Source organism: Dasypus novemcinctus, chromosome 26 (assembly GCF_030445035.2).
Source record: "Dasypus novemcinctus isolate mDasNov1 chromosome 26, mDasNov1.1.hap2, whole genome shotgun sequence".
NCBI lineage: Eukaryota > Metazoa > Chordata > Mammalia > Cingulata > Dasypodidae > Dasypus > Dasypus novemcinctus.
The window spans coordinates 601,146-625,139 of NC_080698.1; the positions used below are offsets into that span (position 1 = coordinate 601,146).

Here is a 23,994-nt window from a genome sequence, read left to right on the forward strand (position 1 = left end):
TCTTCCGAGGGTCCCGGTGAAGGGAAGGCTTACGAGGCATCCACCTGCCAGCCCTCCCCGACCGCAATAGAACGTGGGCTCTCCAGTGTCTTTTCTCCAAATGAATTAATTAATACATTCATGTTAGCACGTTTTTATTTGAGAAATTAAATGCAGACCATAATGAACAATTAACATTAAAAGAGGAGTGCAGCGAATACTAAGTCTCCTTGCTCCCCAAGCTCCCAGTCACTCTTCCCAGTGACAGTTAGCAGTTACCACTGTGACTTTCCAGAAGTTTTCTATGACTATAGAAGCACATGTGTTTAAATATGTATCTTTGCTAATACATAAGTGGGAGCAGGTCTTGAAGCTCCCCTGCACTTGCCTTTTCTCAGCGTGGAGGTCTTCCCGTGTCAGCATACGGGGAGACACCTCATTTCTTTTTTTTTATTACAGTCCTATTACTTATTTAACTGGCCTACCAGTATGAGATTTTATGCTTCAATGGTTAATATTCTTTTGCTCTTACAAACATTTGGGCAATGAATATATTTGCACCTAAGACTTAACTCATATCACATATCACTCATATCACCAAAGAATACATCATTAAGTATAAATACGGGGCATATTACATGTATGTGCTTTCTTAATTTTTTAATAAATATGTACATAGTTAAAACATCACATAGCATCTAAGGCTTGTAATGAAAACCAACTGTTACTTGCATCATCCTTTCTACCCATCATCTACAAAGCCCATATTCAGTACATTCTAATTCTTTTCCTTCCGTATTTCTAAACACAGTGCTTATACTGATATTTGATTTATTGATGTTAATCCTTATTAACTTCCTGCTAGAGCAGGTGAAGGTTAGCTCTCTCACAGTCTCTCTCCTATCCATTATATCACAATTTGTATGACTGCAGTTATATCACTCTTTACAGAGAAATGTGGCCTGTTTTATGACTCTCCTGGGTTGATACACGTTTTCTTAGCCCTTGCACTTTACTCTTTCCTGATTTACCCCCTCATTTGTCTGGAGCACATCTTCAAGTATCTTAAGAAGACTGGGGCATCTTTGCATATCTTTATTCTACCTCCATAGTTAATTGATAGTTTAGCAAAAAATAGATGTAATGGAGGTATACTACATGATCCTGCAATGATGGATACAGGCCATGTTAAATGTCACCAGAAATTTATAAAAGTGTATAGTCTAAAATGTAAACCATAATGTAAACCATAATGGAACCATGGTTGGTAGCTACATTTCAATATCTGTACATCAGTTGCAGCAAATGTAATACCCACATGTAAAGAGATCATAACTGGGGAAAGAGGAAAGGGTTTAATGTTAGGTATACGGTAGTCCCCTATATTCTATATGTGACTTTACTGTGACCAAAAACTTTTTTGAAGACAAAAAAAAAAGAATGTAGACACTAAGGAAGAAATAGAAGAGATTGCCTTGCCACTATACATACAGGCAACACTTATTACAGTGATGAAAGACAAAATATTTTTTAAAAAACCTATCATACTTTTCAATTTTTTAATACCCCAATTTATTTTTTACTTTATTTTAGTTTTTCTAAATTATTATGTATGCTATTTCTAATCTTTAAGCCTATCGTTACTATTTCATTTTCCTATCAATTGAATTTGGCAATACATTAGACTTCATTTTTTAAGAAGTTTTGGATCATAGAGGGGTTCAACTATGGCAGGGGAGGAGCACTGATGGGAGGTGTTATTGATGGGGGATGCATGGGTGGGAAGGAGTTCTCCAGGGCATGCATATAGGGTATATACATATGTTCAGATGTTCATTGGGTATTGACATAATGGGTAGAGTTTCACTTGACAACTGAGGAAGTGCTGAGTTCCCATTCCAGAGAATTCTGTTGCACTCCCTAATGGAGCAGCAAAATCCCCCAAGGGCAACAGCAAAGATCAGTGAAGAAGGATGGTCCAATAATGGGCCCTTGATACTGATGACTATGCTTAGGAGCCTGTGTGCTGAAATTTCAAGTAGGCCTAGCACTGTAGGGTGCCTAAGAGTTACCTCCTGAGAGCCTCCATGTTGCTCAAATGTGGCCACTCTCTAAGCCAAATTCAGCATATAAATATATTACCTTCCCGCCAGCATGGGACATGACTCCCAGGGATGAGCCTCCCTGGCACCAAGGGATTTTTACCAAGAATCAGCTGGTGATGCAACTACAAAAAGACATTGAATAAAAGGGGGAAACAGTAAAGACAAATGAGTTTATATGGCTAAGAGACTTCAAAGTGAGTCAAGAGGTCATCAGAGGGGTTGCACTTATGCACATCTCAGTAGGATCTCAGAGATAGCCAAAGTAGATACAACCCCAAGTAGTGATGCTCCTGAGGGCTACAGAGACACCCAGGTCCTATGGTCATGACAGATGGCTCTGGAGCTCAGTGCCTTGCCAGTGTGCCCTACTTTGGAATTTGTGCTCCTGAATATGATGGAGTTGACCTCAGGTACAACCTCTCTACACATGCCTCTTCTCTCTCTTTTACTGAACCTGTGATTGGCACTGGGGTTGGTGTATGCTTGGGAGACTTGAATCTCTGGACTGACTGTGTGCCGGCTGGGCCCCAAGCCTCAGCAGAGTTGCAGCACCTACTCTTCTGTTCATTGGACTTGCCCATGTCAGCTAAAAGGGAGGTGGGGATGGTTGACCACCACACCAGGGAACTGAGAGTCTACAACTGCAAGCAAGATAATCACATCCATCAGCCATGTAGGATCTAAGCCCCCTCTCAAGTTAGAGGCAGAGGGGACATCACCATCCCAGGGTCCTCAAGATGGAGTAATAAAATATGGATTACAGTGGACTTACTGGTATTCCACTATAGAATTATTGTGACTCTAGCAATGGAAGAAACTGTTTAATTGATGTGGAGACAGTGGCACAGGAGTTGCTGAGGGCAGAGAGAAGGAAGAAGAGATGTGATATGGGAGCATTTTCAGGGCTTGGAGTTGTCCTGAATGATATTGCAGGGACAGATGCAGGACATTATATATCCTGCCATAACCCACTGAATGGACTGGGAGAGCGTGTAAACTACAATATAAACTAATCCATGCTGTGTGGCAGTGCTCCAAAACGTATTCACCAAATGCAATGAATGTACCACACTAATGAAAGAACTTGGTGATGTGGGAGGAGTGGGGGTGGGATGAGGAGTAGGGGTATATGGGATCCTCTTATATTTTTTAAGGTAACATTTTGTATGATCTATGCATATTTAAAAATTTTTTTAATCTATTAGTAAAAAAAATAGACTTCTGAGTTGAAAATCATTTTTTCCTTAGAAATATGATGGCAATGCTCAACTCTTACCTAGGCTCTTATGCTCTTGTTGAGAATTCTGATGCCATTTTGTAGCTTTTTTGTGGATGAGCTTCCTTTTGTCTTTGGTCCCTCTGGCCACCCCACCCGAGGTTCTAAAGCCATGATAATGCACTTGGAGTGGCCCTTTTCCATTTATTGTGTTGGGCATTTGAGGGCCATCCAAGGATTTGCATCCTTAATGGCAGGGAAATTCTCCTGTACTATTTCTTTGCTGTTTTCCTCCTTTTTGTTTTTTCTGTGCTCCATTTCTGGAATTCCAAATTAGTCAAATTTTGGAACTTCTGAATTGATATTTATTCTCACATTTTCTGTCTTTTGTTTATACTTTATGGGGTATTTTCTCAACTTTATCTTTTAATTCTATTATTGATTTTTGATACCATATTTAATTTCTAATAGATCTTTCTCATTCTCTTATTGCTGTTTTCATCACATCCTATTTTGGCTTTATATATACAACATCCTCTTTAATTTCACTGAGCATGCTGTTTAAAGTTTCTTCAGCTTCTTTTGGTTCTCTGCGTTCTCGTCACTTTTTTCTAGGTCTTTTTCTGTTTCTCTGTCCTGGCCTCATTTAGATGCCTGGTGAGCTGGGCTGGTCACAGCCTTCAGCCAGGGGTCTTGGCCAGCTGGGCCCTGGGGATCTGGTTGGAGGACAGGGTGGCAGCCTTGCTGTAGAAGGGCAGTCACTGTGCTGTCTTCTTCCCCAGACCTCAGTGAACTCTGTGAAATCCCAGCGTGCTCTATCTTCCAGGAGCCTGTGGCGGCTGAGCCCACGGTACTTCACTTCCCTCGTTTGCTAGTCACCACCAAACTACAAGCCTGCTTTTTTTGTAGTTTTTTGTTTTTCTTTTTTCACAATCTCCCCCTCTCTGAATGCTCCTTCCCATCAACATACACTGGAGATTAAAACTCTGAATCCTGCCTCACCGTTGGTGTTCTCATTCCAAAAAATGGCATCACCAGTTGCTCAGGCCTGAAACCAAAGCAATGTGTCTAAACTTTCTCCCTTTTGCACTTCCTGCAATTCTCTTGCACATGCATTTGACACACATATTCACACCAACACCCCTCTTCGACCTACAAGTCCTCTTCCTCTTTCTGCCTAAATCTCTCAAGCCATCGTCCGTCTCCAGCCCCTCTGCTGCGCAGACTCATACCACTCTCCGTGCTGACGCAGCCTCACCTCGGCTTCCTCACCCAGCCTGCCCATCTGTTCTCTAACGTCTAACTTGTCCATACTGAAAATCTTCCACGCGTCCTGTTTCCTTTATGATTAAGGCCAAGTCCTTGGCATAGACGAGCTCCCTGCGCTGTGGCTGAACCTCCCTTGGTGCTCTCCCCACCAAGCCCGAGCTTCTCACCATGTGCCGCCCCCTGCTCACGCGCTGTTCTGTTTCCTCACCTCCCCGCCTACTCACTCTTCAGAGTTGTGCAGTCCTCAGTTGGCCTTCAGGGCCCTGGACTGACCGCTTCTCAGAATGCCATTTCCTTGGCCACGGCTCTTATGATACGCACGGGCTGTGGTGCTCTAAGAGCTGTTTATCCTAAAAACCCTGGACTTTGGACTCTTTCAGGACTGCAAGCGCTGCGACTGGCGCCCAGACTTAGTGAGACTGGGACGGCTCTCTAAGGCTGCTGTTTCTGCATGTCCAGATGACCCCGACATGCCTTGAATTTTGTCTCCTGGGGGGTGAGGGGTTAAAGAAGCACTGGATATGGCAGCTGCAGGGCTCCCCCTAAGATGAGGCTACACTGTGTGCACTGTTCTGTCAAGGGTCATTCTGGAAAGCTCAGCAAACCTTGTATTTTATTAAAGTCTACTGTATCTTACGAATTTGACCATCCTGAACTTGTGACCACAAAAGGAGGCCTTAGAGATGCCTCCCCTAATTCTCCAGGCAGGGTTGCATCCTACTGCATCTCTCAGGACCCTGCACTTTCCACTTAAAGCACTTTCAAATATTTACTCCGTGGCCGTCTTCCCTGCTGCCTTGTTCTAAGCGCACTCCTTGGGCCCAACAAGCTGCGCGCTGCAGGCCCTGACACCTGTCCTTAGTTAGGAAGACACGTGATCTCTCACCGAGGGCTTAGCACTTGAGCTTATCTGAAACACAGTGACTTTACTGGACTGAATCTTGCTGCGAAGGGCACAGATGCCCTGGACTAAGAGTATCTCCTAGGGACCTGCTGTGGGGTAAGTGTGCGTGAGGGCAGGTCACCTGTGGACGTCACTGGAAGAGGGTGGACAACAGATCGCAAAGAGAATTTGTTAAAGGTGATGCCAGGAAACAGGAAACAGGAACTGTGGGGCCTTTCAGCCATAAAGCTCCTTCTCAAATTTGGAAGTCTTTACTAGCCTCTCCCTAAAATTGAAACATTAAAGTTTTACATAGGCTTCTTATAAGCTACAAATTCACGCACAACTGGGGAGTGGGGTGGGGTGAATGGGGAGACGCTGCTCTAAACACATGGAAATAACTTTTTATTTAATAATGCATGCTTAAACTTGCTTAGACAAATGAAATGATCTGTACTGTTTGAGAACTATCCTCACTGCGTCCACAGATCAGTAGATGAAAACTCTCACATCATTTCAAAAGACTGAGAAATGAACGGTTGGGAGAAAAATGAAGGATATAAACCTCTTACCTGCTACCCATCCAAGTACCACACAGTTTGTACTCACTGGAATCAGGCATCTTTTCAAAGCAATGTTCTGAAAAGGAAAGAGTCATAAATTTAGATTGTAAAACATTGAAAGGAAAGAGAATAGCAAATATGCAAGGCTGTCCTTCGCACAGATGGTTCTGGATCTTCTAAGATCACTGAAGCTGGGGTCCTTTCTGGAGGGGGCAAAAGAAGAGGAGGGGATGGAGTGGAGGAAGAGACTAGGGGGAGCAAAGAGGTGCCACCATGCCCTGCTCGTCCGTTCACAAAACTGACCCCAGGGCTGTGCCTGAGGACCAGCTGGGCAGTCTCAGTTCATGGGAAGCCTATGAACCAGACAGACATTGAGAACAGCAGCCACTAGAGCCCCTCAGCGTGGAGAGGGCCTGGCACAGAAAGAAGTGATATTGGAGAAAATACTCTAGGTTGGGGGGGCATGAGAAGTAGCTGGTTTGGCCAAATCCAGGCAATCTAAATACTTCCACAAGAGATGACAAAGACGTTGGCAGAAATCTACATGGGAAAGAAGGTGGACCTGACACTACCCTTGTGTATGTGACTTTGGGCTTCTCCTTCGCCTGGAAACCCAAAGAATGAGGCGACTCTATTAAACGCATTCGCCTGTATGAGAGCCCCGAATCACAGATGTCTTCCCTTGCTCCCAGGAGGCTCATTAATGCAGACGCGCAGGTGCATGAGTGGGATAAATAAGATCAACCATTCACCGAGAGCCGAGGTGCTTACCTTTGTTATCCTCACGAATGTCTGCTCCACAGCTCTTCCTGACACACTTGTGGCTCAGGCTGCCCATGAAGAGCTGCTGACCGACCAGGGCGAAGATGCTGAGGCAGAAGACGGTCAGGATCATCACGTTGACCAGCTTCTTCACAGAGCGCAGCAAGGCCCCCACGATGACCTTCAGACCTAGGAGAGACAGGCGTGTGGAGAGCACTGCCCCACGCTCAGGACACAGGCAAAGGCGGGAGAGCGCACCCGAGGCCTGGGGCGCTGCCGGACGGCCCTGCTCTGGGAGTCTGTGGCCCGTGTTCTGGTTTCAGGTCTGCCCCCTGGAAGCTGCATGTCGCCAGATGGCTGGCCAGATGGCCACACAGCTGTTCTGAGGAGTAAGTGAGGAGACAGCAGAAACATGCTGCACAGACAGAAGGCGTGATGACAAGGGAGGGCAGCTCCACCACTGGGGTCGTGGAGCAGCAAGGCCCAAGTGAGGGCACACTGGCAAACCGCCTAGACCCCCACCTAATCTTTAGAACCTCCCACCTACATCAAGACACACGAAATGTCATGAGACTTAGCTAAGTTGGAGGGGAGGGGACAGTAAAGAAGAGCTTTGTCTAGACCCAAATAATGAGGATATCCTAGGGGAAAAGAATTAGTTTACTAGTTATAATAGGGTTTTTTTTTTTCATTTATTTAAGAAGTATTTATTATATACCTACTATGCCCATGTCATGCTCTTAGGCTGCCAAAGTCACAAAATTAAGACAATCTTGTGTAGGTAAATGTTTGATAATCAACTGTCTGAGGGTTAAACGTGCCCTGATGTCCAGCATTTACAGGTTTTCCTGTTGGATAAAGTCTGTGATGAAAGCCCACTCTTCCCTCTCTCCCTTCATGGCCTGTTTCAAGCTCCCACCATGACATTGCTGAATGCAGAGTCAGGAAAAGGTGTCCACACTCAGCTCAGGAGCCAGAACAGGCCAGCTCCAGCACAGCACCGAGCCACGGTCTCTGCTCTCAAGCTGGAGAGAGAAACTCCTTCATGTAAATTGCTACTATGAGGTGACATTAAATGGCAAAATTCCAGTCGACCAGTGTAGACCGTGATGTTGGACTTGAAGGCAGAGGAGGCAAGACAACCTGGGAGAGGCCGAGGGAGGCCAAGTCCAGACAGGATGAGCCCTGGGCAGTCAGGCTCTCCACGATGTGGGCGGCAAGTGCAGAGGAGTTGAAGCTGAGTGCAGACGTTCATGAAGTGTCCAGTTGCCGCCAAACCACAGGGTGTGACAACCCCATCCAAGATCTTCATCCATAATAAGAGCTTGAGTCTTCTCCAAACCAAGAACATTTAGATGATAGTTATTCCTAAATAACTTTCATATAGTCCCATAAAAGACTGTAGTTCTCACCCTTACTTCTGAGAAGCACACAGCATTCTCAGTGTGTTATATGGGCCAATATGGAGAATGAATTCACTTCCTTAGGTGCTAAGTAACTGACTGAGCAGGTATCTTACCTACATAAAGTATGAGGGACTCAGCTCACACTGAAGTTCCTAAATTCATCTGAGAAAGTGAGGCCTTACTTACAAAAGAGGGAAAAAATGGAGGAAGAGGGACAAATTTTATATAAAGTCTTCTCTGACTGCCAGTTGCTTTACTACTATGCAATTATTTTTCTGGAGTTTCAAAAAATAACCCACTGCCTCTGTTTGAAAGGATCAAAACTGCTTGAAGCTTCAATATTGGGGCTATATAGTATAGCTGAAGTCTGTACAATTAGTAGAACTAAGTCCCATGGCTTTTCATGGTTTGCCAAGCCATACATAGAAGAGACTAGAAGGGAAGGGGAAAAGATGGGAGGGTGGAGTGGATTCCAGAGATGGAATGTTTTTAATAAAGAGAGAAGAACTTGTGAAGGAGAGGAGAGGGCATGCCATAATGATGTCATTTTTATAAACTGCAGTGCACATTTACAGTCCACCCTGGCCTCGCCCTGATTCACAGGACTGAAGCACCTTCCTCACCTGGCTTCCAGAAGATCACCTTCGGTTTTCCTCTACTTCGCTGGTGGCTCCTGCTCATCCCCTTGGCTGGTTTCTCCTCTGCTCCCCTCTCCTTTAATATTTGGAGTGCTCTGGGGCTCAGTCCTCAGTCCTCTTCTATTCTCCATCTAAACTCACTTCCTTGAGTGTCACCTCCATCTACAGGCCCTTGAATCCAAATTGGTTTCTCCAAGCCAGACCACTCCCCAGGAATTGAGACTCATCTAGCTAATGGCCTGCTTGATACTTTCACTTGGATAGCTAACAGCCATCTCAAACTCCAGATGTCGAAAACTAACTCCAAATCTTAGCTCCCAAACCTGCTCTTCTCACAGCCTCCCATCTTAGTTAATGAACACTCCATCTTTCTAGTTGCTCAAGCAAAAAACCTTGGAGCCATGCTCAATTCCTCCCTTTCTCTCACTGCTATGTAATCACATCATATACAGAATCCAACCACTTTCCACCAACTCTACCACCTTCATCATTTGCTTGGATTATTGCAGCAGCTTCTCATGCCAGTTTGGGTTCTCTGAGAAGCAGATACCCAGAGGAGATTAGATGTACAAGAGATTTTTGGGGGGGAAATTTGTGAGAAGGATGAGGGGGGTGGAGCAAGAGCAGGCCAGAGAGACTGCAGTGCAGGTCTGACAGTCGGGGAAGGAGAGAGGGAAGGAAGCAGGGTTGGATAAGAAGAGTAGAGACTAGAGAGCAACCGTGAGAGTCTCAGACAGGTTTAGAAGAGCCCCTGAGTGCAAGTTTTCCATTAGAAGGGTGATGCACCTGCAGAAATGAGGTCTGTCCCAGTGCCCTTGCCATGCAGGGAGAGAGGCCTTGTCATGGATGTGGACGCTCATGGTCCAGAGGGGTGGCAGCTGGGCTCATCAGGCAACAGTGCTCCTGGCAGTAAAAGATTGAGTGGCACGTGTCTGTGTGTGATGGTTAAGTTCATATGTTGACTTGGCCACGTTTTGGTATCCACTTTTTGGTCAAGCAAGCACTGACTGATTGCTACTGTGAGGATATTTCTTGGACCTAAATGATCGGTAAGTCGATTGCATCTATGGATGATTACATCTACAATCAACTAAGGAGTTTGCCTTCAACAATAAGAAAAGTCTCATCCAATCAGTTGACGGTCTCAACGGGAGAACTCATGACTTCAGCAGTCAGAAGGAAGAGTTTCCACCTCTGCCTCAGTCAGTTACTCCAGAAAACTTCATCAGAGACCTCATCAGAGTTCCCAGCTTGCAGCCTGCCCTACGGAATGCAGACTTACTAGTCCCCACAGTTGCGTGAACCAACTCTAATAATAATTTTCTTCTCTTCTCTCTCTCTCTCTCACACACACACACACACCCTGCTTATTCTGTTTCACTGGAGAACCCTAATACACCGTGGCAGCCACCACACCTCCAGCTATCTTCCTGCTTCTACCCTTGTTCCCTTATATTCCATCCTCTGATTCCTCTGCTTAAAGCCTTCACGTTTCCCACTTCTCCCAGAGTGAAGCTCAAGTCCCTTCCATGCACACAGGCCTCCCCTTTGCCACGGTGCTCTCACCTCGCTCCCTCTGCTCTAGTCCCACCTGCATCCTGGCTAGTCCGGGGTCTTTGCACTGGCTGTGTCCTGTCCCTAGGACACTCCTCCCCGTGTGTCTCCTAGGTTACTCCCTCACTACCTTCAAATCTTTGCTCACACCTCACCTGCTCAGTGACACCTATCATGACCAAGCCACTTAGTGCAACCTGCTTCCCCTAATGCCTGGGGTTTCCAATAGCCCTTATATTATCCACTTTTCCTTTTTCTTTTCCAAAGTACATATAACTTTCTAATATACTACATAATTTATTTATTTATTATAGTTACTGCTTAGTGATTGGCTCTCCACTCCCCAATTAGAAGAGAAATCTTTGTCTTTTTTCTCACTGATAGAGTACAAGTTAACACAGTGTCTGAACATCTTAGCTGACCAATAAATATAAATGAGTTAAATAATCAAATAAATGAGTGAAGTAGGGTTTGTTTTTTAGTCACATGATGGTATTTTGAAAAATCTAAATACAAAATGTCATTATTTCCAACTAAGAGCTAGTGTTGAAAATTAGAGTGACTTACCTGAAACTACTGAAATTGCTTTCAAAGGTCTGAACACTCGGAAGGTACGCAGGGATAACAGATTGATTTTGGAATTTGGCAAATATGATACACACCTATGAGACAAAGCACAGGGAAAGCCTGGGCTTGTTCAGTCCTGTGGGCTACACTGCACATCTCCACAAAGGGTACAAGAAATTTGTTTCAGGGCCTGCATCCACCAAGAAGAAATCCATGGTCTCATATTTTTTCTTCAGGATCTAGCAATATCACTCTCCATGGCTATGGACCATGGATTGCACAGGAACCATAATTCTTTCACTTGCACATAAATGAGGACTCCTTGACATAGTTGTTGCAGTTGTGGCTACATCGATGGATAGCAGAAACCAGCCCAAACATTACTGACTGGTTCCTCTCACGTGGCAGAGCCCCGAGGTGAGCCCAGACAGTCTGCTTCCAGAGCCCCACTCCTAACCACTGCACTAAGGCTTCCCAATAACCAAGACACCCCATCGCAGACCTCAAACGGAAGACTCTGATGTTAATAGAACCTACCCCAGCAGGCTTATGTGAACATTAAGTGAGAAAATATTTGCACAGTGCTTAGCACAATGTCTGACACAACTAATAATGTTGTTTGTTATTGCTATGATGGCAGGAGGCCATTAAACCTATTCCCCTTCTTTTGGGAAGGCTCTCCTCACTTTTTATCTTGTTGCCTTTGTCTCCTCATTCAGATGCCAACTGACATCCTTCCCCCCAGGAAGAACTTCAACCCTTACCACACTTCATGCACAATAACTAATTCAAAGCAAACCATGGACTAAATCATAAGAACCCAAATAATAAAACCCTTAGAAGAAAAGATGAAAGAAACTCTCTGACCTAGCAGTGGCTAAAGATGTTTTCAAACTCTTTGATTCTTCCTATTGCAGCCCAATACATGCACAATGGCTGTGCTAGCACTCACCATACCCCACTGTATGGTTATTATTTGCCCGTCTTCCCTTCTGGATTGTGAGTTTTAAGAAGGTGAGAACATTTTTTTGGTTTGTTTGTTTTGTGATTACAACCCCTTATCTTGCACAGGCCAATGTTTGGTAAGTGGACACCTGGAATGAGAGTACGGGTATTGACCTAAAAGTGGACTTGTGCCTGCAGCCACTGAATGGTACAATACTGGCTGCATGCCCTGCTCAAGACAGACCAACTCTGCACTCAGAGCTGTAGGCATTAGTAGGCCACACCCAACCATTCACATGGTCTACATAGAGACCTGCTGGAAGCAAAGGGATTTTCCCACCCCAACCTCTTTAATAAAAAGCTTTAACATTCTTACGCTGTTGTAATGACAATGAAGTCCAGCCAGTTCCACGGATCTCGAAGAAAAGAAAACTCATCCAGAATAAAACCTCTTGCCAATATTTTTATCAAAGCTTCAGAAATATAAATCCCTGTAAAGATAAACCTACAAAACAAATCATCAGAACAAGAAAGAGCATAAATATGTGGAAAGCAAAGAGCCCCATCTGTCTTATCTGGCCTTGCAGATACTTTATTCCATTTCATGGTGACAATTAACATTCTGGACTTTGGCAAACCAGAGTTCATGTCCTGGTATTTAGAATTTTGGAGAAACAGGCCCATGCATAAAGTTCTAACGCTGCTTTTCAGTGCTTAGCTTTATGGTCATATACTAGAGAGCAGTTTCAGCCAATAAGGGATGTGCTAAGAGTTGTAGCTCATTAGGGATTGTAGCTTGTTACCACCATTTTACAGCTATCACTTCAATGTACAGAAGGGGATGATGGCACTGGAATAATGAAGAGAGTAAATGGCAAGGCTAAAAATTGGGTCTTTCCATTTTCTTCCCTTAGTCCTATATCAAGTTCTGTCCTCTACTTAATTTCTGTATTTCCCTTCAGTCCCCTTTCCCCAGACAAACAACAAACACCACAATGGAAACACAATACCCTGTCTCTCTTGTTATAAACCCAAGCTATCAAAAATGCTGGCCCTTGCGCGCGCACACACACACACACACAGGTTCTGCTTTTGAGACAGAAATTATCTAGCCAGTCTAACAACCTGTTTGTTCAGAGTGAAAGAAGTGGATCTTTTTGGGTAGAACATCCAGCCATTAGTCCTTAAAGTTAAAGAACCAAAGTCTTGGGAGCTTGAAAACCCCAAAGCAGGCCAGTGGCCGCCATGAGGCTGCCACGAGCAGTGCCTGCCTGCTTCCACCTTCTTCTGAGCCTCTCCCCCGAACCTCATCACCTCCTCCAAGGGACTTTTGCACTCATCTTCTGAGTGCTATTAACTTGGAATCGATTTCCTCATTTGAAAGCTTTCTAACCAAACAAAACTGAAGAAATACTACCCTCATGGGCCCAACCACTCAACGGCCTGCCTTCTTTCATGAGGACATTTTCAGCAGCCTCCTCCCCACCCACATTCCTGCATCCACTGCCTGTCCAAATGCTGGCAGGTGTGAGCAGCCTTTACTACCAGCCTCTCTGCTTCCTTCAGAGTTCTTTCTGATCTCTGCCTTATGGATCTTTTAGTAATGAAGATGGCCTTAAAGTAAATTGGCTTCCAGTTGGGCCACTGCTTCTCTAAATGAGGAGAGAGGACTCATTGCATCTTGGGCCAGACACGCTGGGCAGAGCAAACCACTGCTGTGGAACAGTGCCCTCTCCTGGACCTTCCTTCTTCATAGGTCCCGCTCAGCTGACCACAAGGATCCAGGGATGCTTCTATAAGCAGTGAGCCGCAACCCTGAACTCTTGATTACCCCTCACACAGAACAGCCACCTCTCCGAAGGAGAGCTCATTTTCCCCATTGAGGCTGCCATGTTGGCTTCTATTCCCAGAGGTGTCCTGTGCCATCTCCAAGGAATAGCTCCTGAGCAGGCAGGCCTTTGCCAGATTCCAGGTCCCACCCAGCAACAGAGAAGAACTGACCCTTCAATGACCACACCCAGGAAAGGAGGCAAATGGGCCTGTTCAGACCTTGTGGTCAGAGAGAGAGCAATATCCAATGTCTGACCTCTAAACCATGCACCAGATACGTTTGGAGCAAAATGAAGGAGAAGAGATGTAGTTTGAGATTTTACAAATAATTCTAGGAAGATGATAGAGTAAGTGAAAGTGATCTCCCAAAATCCCATTTTAAAAATCTGTGAAACCAGAGCAACTAAAGGGACAATGACAATCAAAGGCAATATATGATCCTGACCAGGATCTAACAAGGGAGGAGAAGGCTCAAAATGCTATTATTGGTACATATGAAAAAACCGGAATATAGATTGTTAGCTTCATATCAATGTTAAATTTCTTGAACTTGATAACTGCATTTAAGGTGGATACATAGGTGAATATCTTTGTTCTTAGGAAATGTACATGGCAGTATTAAGTGTTCAAGGAGCACATATATACAACCTACACCCAAGTGTTCAGAAAATGGGTTGTTAAATAGATATTCAGACAGGAAGGCAGACATATTGTGGTGGCTTAGAGCTATGCACCCCAGAAAACCAGGCTCTTCAACGTGATCCACTCCTGTGGGTGGGAACCCATTGTAAATGAGACTTTTTGATGAGGTTACTTCAGGGAAGCAGTGGCCCAACTAAGTCAGGATGGGTCTTACTCCTATTATTGGAGTCCTTTATAAGCAGAATGAAATTCAGACACAGAGAGAGAAAGTCATGGGAAGAGACAGGAAGTCAGCTGAACCCAGAGAAGCCAGGAGAGGCCGCCATGTGCATTGCCATGACAGAAGAGTCAAGACCAAGAACCACCGGCAGCCACCCCAGAGGGCCACAGCCTTCTGGGAGAAAGCACTGCCTTTATTATGCCTTGATTTTGGACTTTTAGCCTCAAATCATGAGCCAATAAATTTCTGTTGTTTAAGCCTGCCTATTACATGGTATTTGTCTTAGCAGCCAGGAAACTAAAACATAGATAAATAAAAAGATGGACTGATAGATATTTGGACTGATAGGCTGGTGTATAGATAGAACGATGATGCAAATGTGGCAAAATGTTCAAGTTGGTGGATCTGGGTATAAGATGGTGGGAGTATGCTGGAGTTTTCTGTATGGGGCTCATATTATTCGTGCAACTGTCCCAAAAGTCTGAAAATGTTTCAAAATTAAAAGTTTAAAATTAGGAAGAAATCTGTGGAACCATTTGAAAATAGAAATATTTTCTAAGAAGCATAACGTAAAACAAGCACTTTCCAGACTCAATGGGGAAGCCTTCAAGGGTCATCAGTGCACCCTTCCCTGAAGCACGCACCCTCACTCCACTGCACTTCATTCCAAGCCCGGTCGCACGGTCCACTCCCGGTCATAGCCTCCAAGATCTGAAAATGCTCAGCCCCACTGCACGCTGGAGGCGCGAAGTGCAGAGGGCTCTAACTGCCACAGCTGCAGTGCGAGGTTTTTTCTTACCTGTGTGGCTCTGAGGCCTGAGATGGAGTCAATGAGTGATTGTCCTACTCACATTGTAAATATCAGATCAGGCCTTCCATTCACAAGAGGCTTTTTTTAATTCCTAGAGACTCTGAAGGGGAGTGTGTGTCCGCAGGATAACTGTGTAAAAAGTGCCACAATACTTGGAATTTGCCAAGTACAATATCATGAATACTTATATCAAACATCCTTAAAACTAATCTGGAAGGAACCTAGTGAAGGAGGGAGGAATATATAAAAGACATTTGGAAAACATTAAAAATTGAAATGAAACATATTAAAACCTAGGGGAGAGAACCAAAGTTGTACTCATAAATACCACCCCTAAAAAGCTTTGATTGTATATAAAAAGAAGGATATGAATGCATGAGGCGTTTAAATTCATATTTTAGTAAACATTAAATCCTAATTAAAGTATGATGAAAAAAATAAAAGAACCTGGAAGGAAAAATAAATTATATTTTATATAGAATTTAAGAGATGGTTTTAGAAAAACAAAAATATTGTCAAACTTCTGGCAAATCTAATCACAAAAGAGAAAATGTGACTAAAATTATAAAAAAAGAAAATATAGCAAAAACATTTGGAGGAATTTTGACATTAAAAAAGATCAATTACCAAGAAAAAAAAAAGCTATTAAGAAAATAATCCCTTCCTACACCACTAATTGTTCAACTCCTTATATCCCACCCTTAAAAAGAAGACTTGTAGATAAAAAATGATTTACGAGATAATTCATTCTCTCTCTCCCCTTTAATTTTCAAGGAATGGATCATTCTCATGTTATAGAAACCCTTCTAAAATATGGAAAAAATAGAAGCTTTCTATGCCTCCAAAAACTTGTATCCACCAAGAACCTCAGAAAGTGACCTTATTTGGAAATACGTTATTTGCACATGTAATTAGTTAAGATGAGGTCATACTAGATTAAGGTGCCCTTATAAAAAGAGGAAAATTTGGACATATAAGCCAATGGAAGACAGACATGTGAAGACTGAAGCAGAGATTGGAGTTATGTTTCCACAAGTCAAAGAAAACCATGGGTTTCCAATAACTTCCAGGAGTTAGGAAGAGGCTAGAAAGGATCCTCTCTGGTGATGCTGAAGACTTATACCACCCAGAACTGTGAGAAAACAACTTTTTGATGTTTTAAGACACTCAGTCTGTGGTAATTTGTTATAGGAAATGAAGCACCATTTAACTCATGAAGGGAGAAAAAAGTAAATGTTGGCAAAAAATTTTTATAATATGGGGTTCATATTATCTTTGTAATTGTTCTTTAAGTCTGGAAGTATTTCAAAATAAAAAGTTTGAAATTAAGAGACTTCAGGGAAGATGACATTGGAATAGGTAGGCGGGGCTCAATTCTCTCACAGAAACAATGGAGAAAGGACAAAAAGCTGTCCAAGAGAATTGCTTTGGGGATCTGCAGACCAGGAGAGTGCTGTGCACCCTTCAGGAGGGTGAGGAACAGAGAGGCAAAGAAGCCAAAATGAAAACCATGAGTTAATAGCAGCTGCAGCCAGGAACAGCACCTATCCCCCACCCTCAAGACGCATATCCTGGATCAAACCCACAGCTCACTGCAGCCAACTGAGAGGGGAGCAGACATCTTCCTCCTTGGGAAAAGGGAGGGTGTGGCAGAGGTTTCTCTTCAGCGAATTTGGCCACAGAGCTAGCACTGAATCTTGGCTCTGGCCAGACCAGAATCACAGGCAAGTGGAGGTTGAAAGAAACACATCTGTGGAAAGATTTGTTGAGAGCACCATCTGCTGTCTGACTGGGAAACTGCAGGAAGAAAAAATCCTTCTAAGTGTTACTTGTTTAGACTCCTGGGAGTGGATCTAAGCCCCATCAGTGAGTCCCTGACCCTATTTCAATAACTTAAACTGGGAAATTTTAAAGGCTTAGAATAAGCTGAACAAAAAATCAAAGAAAAGCCATGGGAAAAAAACCACTAGGCATGAGAGAGAAATTGACCATCATAGTAAACTCACCAACATATTCTGATGCCTAGACATCAGCAAAAAAATTATAAGCCATATTAGGAAACAGAAAGAGATGGCCCAGTCAAAGGAACAAACCAAAAATCCTGATGAGACACAGGATTTAAGACAACTAATCAATGATAATCACACAGATCTCCTAAATTTAAGGAATTGAAGGAAAATATGACTAAGTAGATAAAGGGTAGTAAGAAGATACTGGGTGAAGAAATAGAACAATTAGAAAGCATACATAGAAATGTAACAGAGTTTACGGGAACAAAAGACACAATGGATGAGATTAAAAATACATTAGAAGCATATAACAGCAGATTTGAATTAATGGAGGACAGAATTAGTGAAATCTAGGACACAACACCTGAACTCTGAAAGGATAGGAGAACAGAATGAGAAAATAATGGGAAAAAATGGAACAGGTTCCAAGGGAATTGAATGACAATGTGAAATGCACAAACATATGTGTTTTTGGTGTCCCAGAAGGAGAAGAGAATGGAAAAGGTGTAGAAAGATTTTCTGAGGGAATAATGACCAAAAACTTCCCAACCCTTATGAAAGACATGAATATTAATATCCAAGAAGAACAACAAACCCCAAACAGAATAAATTTGAATAGACCTACACCAAGATACCTACTATTCAGAATGACAAACACCAGAGACAGAGGATTCTGAAAGCTGCAAGAGGAAAGCATCACATACAAAGGAACCTAAATAAGACTAAGTGCTGATCTCTCATCAGAAACCATGTAGGCAAGAAGAAAGTGTGAAGTATTTAAAGCACTTAAAGAGAAAACCTGCCAGTCAAAAATTCTTCATCCAGTAAAACTCTCCTTCAAAACTGAAGATGAGTTTAAAGTCTTCATAGACAAAAACTGAGAAAGTATGTAACCAAAAGACCAGATTTACTAAAGAGATACTAAAGGGAGTGCTACAGCCTGAAAGGAAGAAACAAGGGCAACAGACATGGAGAAAAGTGTAGAAATGAAGATTATTAGTAAGGGTAACTTAAAGGGTAAAAAGACAGACAATAGTATGATGTGACAACAGAAAGCCAAAGGACAAAAAGGACAAAATAAGTAACGCCTTTACAGTAATAACATTGAGTGTTAATGGCTTGGACTCCCCAATCAAAAGGCGTAAACTGATAGAATGGATACAAAAATATGAGCCATCTACATGCTGTCTACAAGAGACTCACTTCAGAAATAAGGACACAACCAGGTTGAAAGTGAAAGGTTCGAAAAAAATATAGTAATCAAAAAAGATCTGGAGTAGCAATACTAATATCAGACAAAAAAGATCTTAAATGAAAAGCTGTTATAAGAAATGAAGAAGGTCATTATATATTAATAAAAAGGGTAATTCACCAAGAAGAAATAACTAAAAAAGTTTGCACCTTATCTGGGTGCTTCAAGATACATGAGGCACAGACTGGTAAAACTGAAGGGAGAAATAGACAACTCTACAATAACAGTTGGAAACTTCAATACACCACTCTCAGCATTGGATAGAACATCTGGACAGAGGATAAATAAGGATACATAGAGCTTCAATAATATGATAAATGAACCCTACCTGACAGACTTTTCTAAAGCATTATACCCCAAAACAGCAGGATATATATTCTTTTCAAGTGCTCATGGATCTTTCTTCAGGATAGACCATATTTTGGGTCACAAGACAGGTCTCAATAAATGTAAAAAGATTGACTTTATACAAAACACTTTTTCTGATCATAATGGAATGAAGCTGGAAATCAATAACAGATGGAAATGGAAAACTCACAAATATATGGAGATTAAACAACACACTCTCAAATTATCAGTGGGTCAAAGAATAAATTGCAAGAGAAATCAGTAAATACCTTGAGATGAATGAAAATGAGAACACAACATATGAAAAACTGTGGGAGGGGAGTGGATGTGGCTCAAGCTGTGGAGCACCTGCTTCCCACACGGGAGGTCCTAGGTTCAGTCCCTGGTGCCTCCTAAAAACTAAAGCAAACAACAAGCAAACAAACAAGGAAACCAACTCAGGGGAGCTGATGTGGCTCAGTGGTTGAGCGCCAGCTTCCCACATATGAAGTTCCAGGTCGGGTACCTAAAAAAAACCTATGGGATAGAGCAAAGGCAGTGAGAGGGAAATTTTTAGCCCTCAATGCTTACATTAAAAATGAAGAAAGAGTTAACATCAAAGACTAGAACTAGAAAAGAACTGCAAACTAATCCCAAACCTAGCCTAAGGAAAGAAATAATAATGATCAGAGCAGAAATGAGTGCAATTGAGAACAGAAAACAACACAGAGAATCAAAAAAAACAAAACTTGGTTCTTCAAGAAGATTAACAAAATTTACAAATCCTTAGCTAGACTGACAAAGAAAAAAAGAGAGAAGATGCAAATAAATAATATCAGAAATGAGAGGGGGACATTACCACTGATCCTGCAGAAATAAGAGAAATCATAAGAGGATACTATGAACAACTTGACAATGTAGATGAAATGGGAAAATTCCTAGAAAGATATGGACAACCTACATGGACGCAAAAAGAAATAGAAGACCACACACACAAAAAAACAATCACAAGTGAAGAGAATGAAACAACCATCAAAAATCTCTCAAAGAGGAAAAGCCCAGGACCAGATGGCTTCACAGGTGAGTTTTATTAATCATTCAAAGACGATGTAGTTTAAATCTTTTTCAAGCTCTTCCAAAAAATTGAACAGGAAGGAACACTGCCAAACTCATTCTATGAAGTCAACATCACCCTAATACCAAAACCAGATAAAAATACTATGAAAATGAAAATTACAGACCAATTTCTCTAATGAATATAGATGCAAAAATCCTCAAAAAAAAAACCTTGCAAACCAAAGCCAAAAGCATGTTAAAAGATGTATACATCAAGTGGGTTTTATCCCAGGTATGCAAGGGTGGTTCAACACATGACAATCTATTAGTGTAATAAACCAAATTAATAAATTGAAGTTAAAAAATCACACGATCCTCTATATTGACACAGAAAAGGCATTTGACAAAATACAGCATCCTTTCTTGTTAAAAACACTCCAAAAGATAGGAATAGAAGGAAGCTTTCTCAACATGGTAAAGTGCATATATGAAAAGCCCACCTCTAGCATTGCACTCAGTGGTGTAAGACTGAAAACGTTCCCACTGAGATCAGGAACACGGCAAGGATGCCCACTGCCACCACTGTTTTTTGATATTATGCTAGACATTCTAACTAGAGCAATTAGACTAGATAAAGAAATAAAAGGCACCCAAATAGGAAATGAAGAAGTAAAACTGTTGCTATTCACTGATGAGACATTTATAAATCTAGGATTATATCATCAGTGAATATCAGTATCAAGGACAATGCAAAAAATCCACAGCAAAGCTACTAGAACTAATAGACAAGTTCAGCAAAGTAGCTACCTACAAAATTAATACACAAAAATCCATATCATTTCTATATACTACTGTTGAGCAACCTGAGGAGGAAGTCAGAAAAAAAAATTTCATTTATAGTAGCAACTAAAAGAATCAAATACTTAGGAATAAACCTAACCAAGGATATAAAGGACCTGTATTCCAAAAAGTATAAATCATTGCTAAAAGAAACCAAAGAAAACCTAAATAAATGGAAGGACATTCTGTATTCATGGATTCAAGATTAAATATAGTTAAGATGTCATTTCTACCCACACTGATTTACAGATTCAACACAATCTCAATAAAAATCCCAACAGCTTTTTTGTAGAAATAGAAAAGCCAAATATCAAATTTATTTGGAAGGGTAAGGGACTCCAAATAGAAATTTTATCATTTCTAAGAAACAACTATTGAGGGGTAAAAGAGGGTATGAGATTTTTCCTTTTGGAGTAATGAAAACATTCTAAAATTGAGGTGATGACAGCACGACTCTGTGATGAAAATGAGAGCCACTGAGTGTACCCTTTGAATAGACTGAAGAAAACATGGGGCTGTATGACACAGGAATCCAGTGATGGAAGATGGACTGTGGTTAATGTACAAATATGAGAGTGTTCTCTCATGAACTAAACAAATATTCAATACCAGTACAGGGTGTTAATAATTGAGTGGGTTGGGGGGGAAATACACCAAATGCAAGATATGGCCTTAGTTAGTAGTAATATTTTGACAATGCTATTTCACAGTTTGTAAAAAATGTTTCACAACAATGTAAGGTGTTGGTGGTGAAGAGATGTATGGGAGCCTTGCATGTTTTTTTTGTGAATTCGCAACTTTTACTACACATTTATTGTTTATGTATGTCCATGTATGGATGATAAACTTCAATAAAATTTTATTTTAAAAAGTTTAAAATTAAAAATCTGTGGAACCTTTTGAAAATAAAAATATTTTCTTAAAAAGCATAATCTTTATCAAAGATTGATATTTTTATCAAAGATAGCACAAAATTAGTTAGAATTCTAACAATTTGTTAGAAAATACAGTGGAAGAAAAGACCACATTCATAGTAGCAACAAAAAAAATAAAATCCACAGACAGAAATTTAAGAAGAAATTGGAAAACCCATAAGAAAACTTTAATGCAATTCTAAAGGAGACAAAAGAAGATTTTAACAAATGAAGGGTATATCAGGTTCTCTGTGAGTTCCAACCTCATCTAAGTATCGGTTCCCTCTAAGTTAATTTATAAATTTTATTGCCATTTCAATAAAGCTAACAACACTGACTATAAAGTTCATGTGGAAAAATAAACCCACAAGAAAAGCCATAAAAATTCTCAGAAGGAGAAGCAGCAAGAGGATCCTGGCATTTCTAGATACTGTAACATTAGACAATCTGAGTGTTAGAGTGTGGTCCTGGTATCTGAAGACACGGGGCCACAGGACAAACGAGCTGGTTCAGGAGTGCTCTCAGACACACAGGCACTGCTCAGACCAGTGGTGACTAGTACGTGGTTCAGACAAATGAACGGCCAGTGGGGATGAAAAGTGAACTGGACTATTCACACCCTAGACTTGGATAAATTTCATATTAATAAAAGGTCTAAATTTTATTAAAAGAAACTAGAAAGCACTAGAAGAAAGCATTGATAAATGCTTTTATAACTTAAGACTGGAGAAAGCCTTCATAGACTTAAAAGAAAAGTTTGCTGAATTTTACTCATAAAAAGAGAAAAATACCATAAGCAAAATTAAAAGACAATTGATAACAATTGAAAACTTGAAGGGTTTGTGCAAATTCTCCCACAGATAAGTATCAAAACTGGGCAAACGATAAAAAGATAATTATTCACAGGCACTTGAAAGTGACCAAAAGGATACAAAAACAGAGAACAATTTCCTTCCAATGTAAGGTAACTACGATGCATACAAATTGTGAAAAGTTTGTAAAATTTTGGTTTAAGAAGCCCACCCCACACTGGGAAAGGCTGCAGCCCTGAAGTTCTGCGGGGGCAGACGACAGAGTTCAGGGCTGGAAGAGCAGCTGGAAATGTAAGGGGGAAATCCTGGACGTTAGTCCTGGAGACATTGGAAGACATACCTAAAATGCTCAGAGAAAACATGTTAGCCAAGAATTCCATGTGCAGTGAAACTGTTCCTTCAAAAGACAATAGAAAATAAAGACATTTCCAGATAAATATTAACTGAAAGAATCTGTTACTAATAGAACTGAACTATAGGAAATGTTCAAGGAAATTGTTCCATCTGAAGGGAATTGACCCAGAAGATAACTTAGATCTACAGAAAATAATGTATTAAAAGTCACGTAGCATACTTTAGGAAGAAATGTGTATCAATGTGTACATGCCTGATAACAGAGCTTTGAAATACATGAAGCAAAATTTGACCAAAAGAAGGGAAGAATAGAAAAATCCATGATTATAGTTGGAGATTTGAAGTCTCTCCTTCAGTAAGAAGCATGAAGCAAAGAATCAGCAAGGCTATAAAGAAGCTGCATCAACGCCTATCAATCCTCTCAACCTATTTGACCCTTTGATGGAATATGACACTAAACAACTGTTGACTCCACATCCAAGTACACACGAAACATGCCGCAAGAGAGAACCCGCTAGTGAGCCATAATACAAGTTTCTCTAGATTTCAAAAGGTTGAAAGCTTAGATAATTTCCTCTAGCCACATAGAATGAGACTGGAAATCAAGACAAGACAAGGAGGAAAATATGAAATATTTAGAAATTTTAAAACACACTTCTAAATAACACATGGGACAACGAAGAAATCACAAGGAAAAGTAGGAAATATTTTAACAGAATGGTACTAAAAATACAATGTATCAAAATCTATGGGATGCAGCTAAAGCAGTGCAAATGCAGAAATTTATAGTTTATACAATTATACAAGAAAAGAAGAAAGATTAAAACCAGCTATTTAAGCTTCCGCCTTAAGAAGGCTAGGACTAGAAGAGCAAATTAAAATGAAAATAAGTAAAAGAAAGGAAATAAAAAAGACTTTTTTGCATTTTCATATATTGCTGGTGGCACCACTTCGGGGAAAGTTCAGCAGTTTCTTACAAAACTAAACATACACTCATCAAAAGACCTAGCAATTCAGCCCTATGAGAAATGCAAAGTTAT

At 41.4% G+C, this 23,994-nt stretch overlaps 1 protein-coding gene across 1 annotated transcript in view; it reads right to left on the minus strand.

Moving 5' to 3' along the window:
• Positions 1-23,994, minus strand: part of SCN11A (sodium voltage-gated channel alpha subunit 11) — a 118,674-nt gene that overhangs the window by 88,989 nt on the left and 5,691 nt on the right. Inside the window, exons 4-7 of the mRNA XM_071212271.1 lie at positions 12,264-12,392; positions 10,943-11,037; positions 6,787-6,966; positions 6,025-6,091 (exon numbers count right to left, since the gene is read on the minus strand). Coding sequence (XP_071068372.1) covers positions 6,025-6,091; positions 6,787-6,966; positions 10,943-11,037; positions 12,264-12,392 — 471 coding nt within the window. The remainder of the gene's footprint in view (positions 1-6,024; positions 6,092-6,786; positions 6,967-10,942; positions 11,038-12,263; positions 12,393-23,994) is intronic.